Raw genomic sequence first — 10,358 nt, 5'->3', positions numbered from 1 at the left:
TCAGGCGATCGGAGGGGGATGGGGGTCTACACCTCTGGCCGAGGCATCAGGCCTGGGCCGAGGGCAGAGCCAGCAATTGGAGGGGTCTGTGGGTCCCCTGCCCAGGCCTGATGCCTGGGCCAGAGGCATTAGGCCTGGGCTGGGGGCAGAACCAGTGATGGGGGGAAATGAGGGTCCCCTGCCCAGGCCTGACACCTCTGTCAGAGGCGTCAGGCCTGGGCAAGGGGCCTATCCTGCGATTGGAGGGTGATGGGGGTCAACGCCTGAGGGCTCCCAGTATGTGAGAGGGGGCAGGCTGGGCTGAGGGACACTCCACCCCGTCCCCACCCAGTGCACGAATTTCGTGCACAGGCCTCTAGTGTCCTAATAATCACTAGGTTGATTCCTGTTGGAGTTGAGTCTCCCTGACACACAGAGGATGGTGTTTTTCTGTGCTGGTACTGTCTTCAAGCTCTCCTGATTGCTTCCCTTTCAGACAGCAGAGACTAATCTCAGGAATGGATGGGAAATGAAAGAAGTGACCAAGGAGTGCCAGCAAATTAAACTACATAAGTAAACTGTGGACAAATCCGCATGGGAAACATGAACTGTGGGCCACAGGAACTGTATCTACATACTCCACTCTCCTGTCCTGCTTTTTTGGGATAAGCCCCTGTACTCTGACCACATTAAAGCAGGGTGACCACGTATCTCAATTTTCCCAGGGCAAGGCCACTTTTACTTTTAAAAAGCATTCTGATTTGAATGATACATTATAGATCACTTTACCTAAAAGCAAAGTTAAAAATCAGCCAAAGAGGTAAATTGAACTTTTCTTTATTGATCTTCACACCCCTTATCCAATGGGCTTCTTTTTATCTTTCCACTTATGCTCAGGATTTCCTCTCCTTGAATTATGCAAGCGATTCTACTTTCTTTGCCACCAGTACAAATCCTCCCTTTCCTTTAAACCTCGGCTCAAGCACCACTTCCTTTAGGAAGCCTCCTCAGTATACTCTAACCTCCATAGGTCTCTCCTTTCTTTGAAGTTTTAGCAAATAACTTCACGCCTCCTGAGGTTTTAATACTATTTCAAGTTGTTTTTGTATGTATAACTATAACGTTGTAAGTTACTTAAGAGCAAAATCTTTGTCTAATTGCTTCTTTTATAACCCTTGCATGCCCTAGCTCTGCAACAAGGACAATAAATATTTTCCTATTTACAAATCTGCCTAATAAGCTGCTTGAGGACATAAGGAGAAGACTGCAGGTACCGCCCACTGCTGACTCCTTTTCTCACGGCTCACTTTATTTTTCCTTAAAGCACTTAACACAGGATGCAATTATATTTTTATTTGTAGGGTTTCTGTCGGCCTACCCATTATACTGTAAGGCCCAAGAAGACAGGGAGCTTGTGTGTACTGATTTTCACTATATACCTAAGACAGTGTTTGGCAGTGTTCAGAGAGTATTTGCTGATTGGATGGATGTTAGAAGGACAAATCCTATATAATAAAAACCTAATATGCTAGTGTCCGACCATTTGACCAGTCACTATAATGTGCACTGACCACCAGGGGGCAAACGTTCCGACTGGTAGGTTAGCTTGCTGCTGGGGTCTAGCCGATCGGGACTGGGCGAGACAGGCCGGACACACCCTAGAACCCTCCTGTGGTCCCTCCCCAGCCCCAGTTGTGCACTGGTGGGGTCCCTTGACCTGGCCTGTGCCCTCTTGCAATCCGGGACCCCTCGGGGGATGTCAGAGAGCCGATTTCAGCCTGATCCCCACAGGCCAGGCCGAGGGACCCCACTGGTGCACGAATCCGTGCACTGGGCCTCTACTAGATGGAGAAGGGGGCGGGGTGGGAAATGATTTCAAACTGAACTATAAAGAAGATTTAAATTTTAGGGACAAGCATTTGAGAAACAAATGTGATTACATTTCTTGGGAAGGCATTCCCAGTGGCCCTCTCCTTCCCTCCACCCACATTAGAGATGTGCTCAGTGGGCGCACAGGAAACAAAGAAGCAGCTGGGACCAGCCCAGCTAGGGAAAGCAACCCATAACAATAACTAGTATCACACTTGTAACAGCAAAGGAAAAATTGTAAAGCTTGGCACAGGCCATTGGGAAAAGTCATTGGCTTCCAGGATCTACAATTTGGCCTGATCTTTCTCTGAAACAATGTGACTCCTGAGTCTACCTCTCCCTTTGCAGTTGAGTTCACTCCCTCATTACAGTAAAACCTTGATATAACAGATTAATTCGGGCAAGGGAGTATCTGTTAAAGCCAAAGTCTGTTATATAATAAAGTGGGGCTTCCCACTTTATTATATAGCAAATTAGTTAGTTTACCTGTTTTTACTTAGTCATGTTTTAAGTAATTAACATTACATATGTATGAAAATTTAATTTCATAGAAAAGTTTTCTATTTGTTTTACTGTAATTTTAAATTTATACTGAATAGGTCTAGTAAATGTGTGCATTCACCAGTCACCCGAGTAAACAAACGCACGTGTGGGGGCGTGACTTAGTGCACATGGAACGTCGGCTGGCACAGTTAAAACTGCTATAGAAAGTCATGCCACAGGACAACAGAACCAATTGCCAGAAGGTGTAGTGTGATCACGTGCTAATCACTCTTTATGAGCGGTGACTCTTGGATTTAAATATGTAGATATAGTTGCAGATATGTATATTTATTTATGTCAGCAAAATTACTACAGTATTTTTTCAAACATATGGCCTATTTGCTAAAATGTGTTAAAAATAACAAAAAATCTGTTAATTTAATTATAAGCAAATCTTGGTTAAAAGCATTTAAAAATTAACAGAGTTTTAATTTAATTCTCACATATGATACATGGACTGGAAATTTTGTCTGTTAAATCCAAAGTCCATTAAATGAAGGCCTGCAAAATTGAGGGTTTACTGTGCCTTTCATCTAGTCAACCAGCACAGTCTCCTAACTTGTTTCTATGCCTTCAACTTCCCGTTCTTTCAGCCACACCACACTATCACCGCAGCAATCTTCAATAGCATTTCCTCTTGAAGTCTTCCTTGGTTCCTCCCACCCTGACCTTTTTGGAATTAATCCTCCCTCCTGTGCTCCAATAGTACTTCTCTGAACTACGGGGTACCTCCCCACACATACAATAAACTCCCCAAGGCAGTGGTCCGGTCTGCATCATCTAGAGCAGTAGTCGGCAAACCGTGGCTCGCAAGCCACATGTGGCTCTTTGGCCCCTTGAGTGTGGCTCTTCCACAGAATACTACGTGCGGGCATTGTACAAGACGAGTGTGATGGGAGAGTTGGAAGGGGTCGACCTTAGCGAAGTTACCTCAATCAGATTGAGGACGTTTTTAGCAAAGGCCAGCTTAGGAGTCCCCTAATTAAGTTAATAACAATGTACCTACCTATATAGTTTAAGTTTAAAAAATTTGGCTCTCAAAAGAAATTTCAATCGTTGTACTGTTGATATTTGGCTCTTTTGACTAATAAGTTTGCCGACCACTGGTCCAGAGTCTTAGATGTAGAAGATGTTGAATAAATGCTTATCAAATTGATCCAATTATGCCTTATTTCTGCCCTTAAAATGTAGTTTGTTAGGGAAGCAGGATGTTCAGTGGGGAACAGCGAATGGCACGTCCCCAATGTGTCCCCTGCTCCTGCCGGTGAGGAGCACGCTGAACACAGGCCTGGAGGAGTGATTCTCAACCACATCCTTGTGCGATTGCCGGTGCCCTCCAGTCACTCTGCTCACCACAAGACAGGTGGGAGGTGACCAACACCTTTTATTCGTCCCTCAAGTTTTCCAGTGAAAAGCACACACATGTCATGTGTCTTCACCTCATCCCAGGGGCTCTCAGTTTATGTGCACCAGCCAAAGGGGAAATGGGAATGAGGAACCCTTCTCCTTTTTTTAATCTTCACCTGAGGATATTTTTCCATTGATTTTTAGAGAAAGTAGAAGAAAGAGGGACAGAGAGAAATATCAATGCAAGAGAAACATATCATTGGTTGCCTCCTGCATGCCCCCTCCACCCCCACTCCACCAGGACCTGGGCCAGGGAGGTACGAGGTACATGCCCTTGACTGGAATCAAACATGGGACCCTTTGGTCCGCAGGCCGATGCTCTATCCACTGAGCCAAACCAACTAAGGTAGGAACCCTTCTCCTTTCAATCCTTCAAAACCAGAATGAAAATAGGTCACCTCAAAAAAACTCACTTGCCCCATGTGCCATGAACAGTTTATTCTGCGAGCAATGTACTGCTGGTCAGTGTTTGGGAACCATGAAGTTCCTGTTGTCAGTAGGAAGGCTGCTTGGGATCTGCTGTCCTCTCAGAGCTGGAGATCTTCCCAGGCCCAGATCTCATGTTGTCACAGTTTCTTGACCCCAAAACGAAGTCACAGTGGAGACCTACCCCAACTACTACATCAAATAACAAGCCAGGCACCAAAGAACAATGTCATACCCTCACACTGCTTCTCTCCAACACCCTCCCCTTACTCTCCAGTTCTGACAGTTTTAACATCAATCCATCCATGACTCTACCACCCTTCATGGCTTCCCACTTCCTCCATGTCTTGTCCTTCCCTCCTTACCCAACTTAAGGCCATCAATCATTATATCACTTCCCTGCACAAACCCTCATGTTTTGTTGAAATTTTTAGGCTAAAACCCAACCCTAAGGCAGGCAAATGAATGTTCAAAGCAGTATTATTTATAATAACCCAAAAGTGGAAATAACCTGAATATCCATCAACTGGTAAAGGGATAAACACAATGGGTATATCCACAGAATGGAATAGTATTCAGCAATAAAAAGGACAGCACTGATATATGTTATCATATGAATAAACCTCAAAAACATGCTAAGTGGAAAAATCCTGATACAAGACCCAACATATTTTTGCTTATATGAAAGGTCCACAAAAGACAAATCTATATGCCCTAACCGGTTTGGCTCAGTGGATAGAGTGTCAGCCTGTGGACTGAAAGGTCCCAGGTTTGATTCTGGTCAAGGGCATGTATCTTGGTTGCAGGCACATCCCCAGTAGGAGGTGTGCAGGAGGCAGCAGATGGATGTTTCTCTCTCATCGATGTTTCTAACTCTCTATCCCTCTTCCTTCCTCTCTGAAAAAAAAAAAGAAATCAATATTTTAAAAAAACAAAGAACATGAATACTATTAAAAAAAATCCATAGAAATAGAAAATAATGAGTGGTTCTCTGGAGCTGAGAGTGGGAAAGGGGGCTCTTACTGGAGTGATGGAAATGTTCTAAAATTGAACTGTGGTGATGGTTACACAACTTGGTAAATTTACTAAAGATCATTGAATTGTACACTTAAAATGGGTCCATTTTATGGTATGTAATAACTTATATTTCAATAAAGCTGTATGTGTTAAATTCGCCTGTTTTGTGATTCACTACACAGCTATAAGTAGCTGGAAAAGAGAAAAGCAACCACATTGGTCCCACTTAAGACTCAAGTGACTTTTAAAAAATTTATTGCCCTAGCTGGTTTGGTTCAGTGGCTAGAGCACCAGCCTGTGGACCAAAGGGTCCCAGGTTTGATTAGGTCAAGGGCACACGCCTGGGTTTTGGGCTCGATCCCCAGTAGGGGGTGTGCAGGAGGCAGCCGATCAATGATTCTCGTCGATGTTTCCGGTAACACATTAGGTTTAGTAATGTGCATGGTTTTTTTTCTTTTCTTTTTTAAAAATTGATTTTGAGAGAGAGAGAGAGAGAGAGACATCGATTTGTTGTTGTACTTATTTATGCACTCATTGTTGCTTTTTGTCTGTGCCCTGACCAGGGCTTGAACTTGCAAGCTTGGCGTATGGGGATGACGCTCTAACCAACTGAGCAAAGAAAGGTTCAGAAAAGGCAAATCTATAGAAATAGAAAATAACGTTCAAGTGAGTTCCTGAGTCTGTCCCCAATCATACCGTAATTCTCACGCTCCTTTTGTCTCTTACTCTCCTCAATTATTTCACTCCTCTCTCCTCAAATCTCTAACACCTCATTCCCTGTCTCCCTTTTCATCTGAGAACCCTATTCCCTCTTTGCTCAGAAAACTGAGGCCATCAGAAGAGAACCTCCAGACCCCCATCATCACACCTCCCTGCTGCCTGTTACTATTATGTTGTCTAGTAGCTACGTGTGGCTATTTAAATGAGTTAAGGTTAAATAAAACTAACAATTTTGTTCCTTAGTCTTGCTAGTCTCTTTTCGAATGCTTACTAGCTACTACTTCATGGCTGTGGCTCCTGTATTGGATGGAACAGAACATCCCCATCCTGTAGGAAGTTCTCCCGGGCATGCTGTTCAGAGACCTCTCTGTACGTCTGCCTACAGCACATCCTGACTTATTGTGCAGCTCCTCTCACTAACTCAAGGGCAGTGCTCCAGCAATTCTTTCCTTTCTCCATGACCAGGTTTCCGCTCTATAAGAGACCACTTCCATCAGTATGTAATATGATGTTATTTTCCTCATCTTAAAAAAGTAAAAGAGGAACAGTTTGGGGTGACAGAAAAGTTTTGCAAATAGTGGTATTCTCAACACAAAAAAGAAATGTACACCTCAAACTTACATGGATGTTATATGCCAATTATATCTCAATTAAAAAAAGATAATGGTAATGGTTGCACAATACTGTAAGTGTAATTAATGCCACTGAATTTTAAGTGATTAAAATGTCAAATTTTATGTCATATCCATCTTTCTATCTATATATATATTACCATAATAAAAAAAATTTAAGGATAAAAATCTTTTTAGTCAGCACCTTCCTACACCCTCCATGAGCTATAGCCTTGTTTCTCTGTTTCCCTTTATAGCAAAACCTTCCAAAAGACTTGTCTATATTTGCCTTTTCCAATACTTATTTTGTTTTTGCTTTGGCCCATCTAATCTCTCAAGGGCTTACGCCCCACTACTCCACCAAAATTACTTTTTTAAAAAATATATTTTATTGATTTTTTACAGAGAGGAAGGGAGAGAGATAGAGAGTCAGAAACATCGATGAGAGAGAAACATCGATCAGCCGCCTCCTGCACATCTCCCACTGGGGATGTGCCCGCAACCCAGGTACATGCCCTTGACCGGAATCGAAGCCGGGACCCTTCAGTCCGCAGGCCGACGCTCTATCCACTGAGCCAAACCGGTTTTTGCCCAAAATTACTTTTATCAGCTGCCAAGTCCAACGGGCAATTATTCTTCCTCTGATTTATCAGCAGCTTCTGATGACCCCCTCCTCCTAAATTTAAAAAGCATTCTGATTTGAATGATACATTATCAGCAGCTTCTGATGACCTCCTCCTCCTAAGAACATTCTCTTCCCTGTTTCTGAGTCCCAGACCTGTCTCTCAAGACAAGCTCCTCTACCTTTTGCTCTTTGCCCAACCTCTAGGATTCTGGGACTCCCTGACCCTCCTCAACTTCAACTGTCTGTTTACCTGGACCTCTGCCCACAGAGAGCCTGCCCCTTCCAACTCACCCCCGCCCATTACCACTTCACCCGAATGCCCTGACTCCCCGCTCATCATTAATTCTGAGACCTTTCTGAAGAGCCAGCCATGCCCGGCTCTATTTGGTTTCTCTAGTTAAGACATAGTAAGGCCTATCCCATCCCTGGCTGAGCCTTGTGCCTAAAAATAATGGATATGAACTTCTAGCTCCTTAAAGGACAATCTTCCTAATTGTGTTAGAATGCTCTCAGTTAAAATAGATGAAGTTGGTTGCTGAAAATAATCAATGTTAAACACTTATTTGTATTTTCTTCATGGATCCATCTGTTTTACTTTAGATTCTTTTATTTAGATGATACTAGAATATATTTTGTATTCTGTTACCTAGAAAAAGAGAGTGCTTTTAGATTTTTCAAGAAACTGGACAAGGATAGAAGATGTGCTTGGGTCAAAATAAAAATAAAGTAAAATGATGGCTACTAGCGTCAGCCCAGGGCTGGAAGTTATTCAATCCTAGATTCCAATTTTCACCTTTACTAATCCTAACACATCACTTAGGATTAAAGCCACATACCTGGAAGCATCAAGGAATGGTCTGTAGGCCAGGCTGATCCATTCTTCCCTGTTAGATGAATATTTTGGCTCCCGGGGTGTTTCTCTCATGGTGTCCAAATCCACTAAATAATGGCATTTACTGATGTCAATCTGCAATGGAGAAAGGCCAACTCTTCATTAGCAAGTACAAAGGTGCCTTCAGGGTCAGGAACATAAACTGCAATTCTAAGCATTCCCACCGAGTTTTAGAAGCACAAGCAACCAAGTCCTCAGATGTTACCTGTGTTCTCTCCACTCAGATAAGAGTGTTGGGTGTTGGGGTATTACCTAGGCTCCTGGGAGTAAGGGGGAGATATGTACGCACCGAGCCAAAATATATGTAAGCTTTGTGAGTTTTGATTCTAGTTTGGGTATTAAGTCCTTTTAGCCAAACACACTTCTGAAACTAGCATGAGTCTACAACCTACTCGAAAAAAATACGTATCTTCTCTTGCTCACTATTGCTCCCTCCCAATGATCACTTCTTAATGCGGAGATTGAAAGGCAAGACTAAACACACATGCTAATAAATGATCACTTCTTAATGCGGAGATTGAAAGGCATAAACACACATGCTAATGTGAAAGGAAACCCTGTCTCTGCTGACAGAGCCAAGTGAGGGTGCAGAGATATCATGCATATCGTCTCCTTCAAAATTTCAACAGAACAGACAGAGACATGGGAACTGTTCCTGCAGTAAAAGATCAATAAACTGTAAGAGTGGAGAAGATTATGAAAAATATGTTGTAACAATAAGTAAAACTAGTCATTCAGTTGCTCACATCATGGAGACAACACAGCATCACAGGTGCTCAGAAGAGAATACTATAACCATGTTGGGCCTGGCCAAGGTAGCTCAGTGGTTAAGCGTCAACCTATGAACGTGGAGGTCATGGTTCCATTTCTGATTGAGGCACATGCCTGGGCTGTGGGCTCAATCCCCAGTGTGGGGTGTGCAGGAGGCAGCCAATCAATGATTCTCTCTCATCATTGATGTTTCTCTCTCTCCCTCTCCCTTCTTCTCTGAAATCAATAAAAATATATATATTTTTAAAAAAACAGGACCCCCCCCCCACATAATTGGTATTGTGCTTATAACAAAATTAATTCAATGGAATATGCTATAAACTGTAGGATACTTCTGCAGTTAAATAGTTCATTTCCTCAGTTCCTGAAATTCCTCCAAAGACATAGAGATGAAAGGGGCGTCTCATTATTCATAGCAAGCTGCTTTCAACAGCAACTGAGTTCATATTAACAGGGTAACTTTTGGAAAGCACCTAAAAATGAGGGAGGAGGCTGGTCACCAAGTGATTAGAGGGTTCAAACTTTCAGCCCTACCCCTGACCTCTGAGGAGGAAAGAGAGATTATACCCTGAGTTTAATCACCAATGGGCAATGACTTCATTAATCATGACTGTGTAATGAAGCATCCATAAAAAACCAAAAGAACAGGTCCAGGAGATTAAGTTGGTAGAAGATTTTCAAAAAACTGGACGAATCTACTAAAATTGAACATAGGTATCTCCTATGATCCAACAATTCTACTCCCAGGTATTAGACTGAACCATATGAAATCATTAATATCTGACTGTTTAATGCACAAAAATGGTCATTTCACATGGTTCAAGCTAAGTATATCCAATCGAAATGCATGCAGCAAAAAGACAAGTTCAACAATGTTCAGTGTCATTATTTGCAGTTGGTTCAGTTTAGAAAAAATCAAACATCCAACAATAAAATAATAAATTGTGGTATAGTGATACAATTAAATACTATCTATACTAATAAAAGGGTAATATGCTAATTAGACCAGAAGTCTTCCAGACAAAGCCGCAGTGGCTGCGAGGGCCAAAGGCAGGCAGCCATGGCGGTGGCTGCAAGGGCAAAGGGAAGGCAGCCATGGCGACTATGAGGGCCGAGGGCAGGCCGCTGTGAAGGCCGGCAGTGGCAGCAGCAGAGAGGTGATGGGGGCGGCGCCTTCCCCTGATTGCCCAGTTGTCCCCCCCGCCTCCCCCCACAGAGGGAGGCCAGAGGCAGCAGCATCAGTGGCTGGGGTGATGGGGGGCACCTTCCCCTGATTGCCCAGTCGCTTCCCGCAGAGGGAGGTCAGAAGCCGCAGCAGCAGTGGCGGGGTGATGGACCAGAGGCAACAGCAGTGGCTGGGGTGATGAGGGCAGTGTCTTCCCCTGATCAACCTGGTCACCTCCCACAGAGGGAAGCCAGACTGTGACTTAGGCCCGCTCCCCTCAGGTAGCGGGCCTAAGCCGTCACTAGGACATACCCTGAGGGCTCCCACTCTGTG

General features: G+C 43.6%; 1 protein-coding gene across 2 annotated transcripts in view; it reads right to left on the bottom strand.

The window, feature by feature from the left end:
• ALG9 (ALG9, alpha-1,2-mannosyltransferase) overlaps nt 1–10,358 on the bottom strand; it is a 92,590-nt gene that overhangs the window by 12,288 nt on the left and 69,944 nt on the right. For both annotated transcript variants that reach the window (XM_006761531.2, XM_015562477.1), the window contains one exon: nt 8,034–8,164. In XM_006761531.2, the coding sequence (XP_006761594.1) occupies nt 8,034–8,164 (131 nt within the window). The remainder of the gene's footprint in view (nt 1–8,033; nt 8,165–10,358) is intronic.

The sequence above is a fragment of the Myotis davidii genome, unplaced genomic scaffold (genome assembly GCF_000327345.1).
Source record: "Myotis davidii unplaced genomic scaffold, ASM32734v1 scaffold97, whole genome shotgun sequence".
Taxonomy (NCBI): domain Eukaryota; kingdom Metazoa; phylum Chordata; class Mammalia; order Chiroptera; family Vespertilionidae; genus Myotis; species Myotis davidii.
Note: the sequence above shows the minus strand (reverse complement) of the source record. Positions and strands in the feature narration are given on the sequence as shown.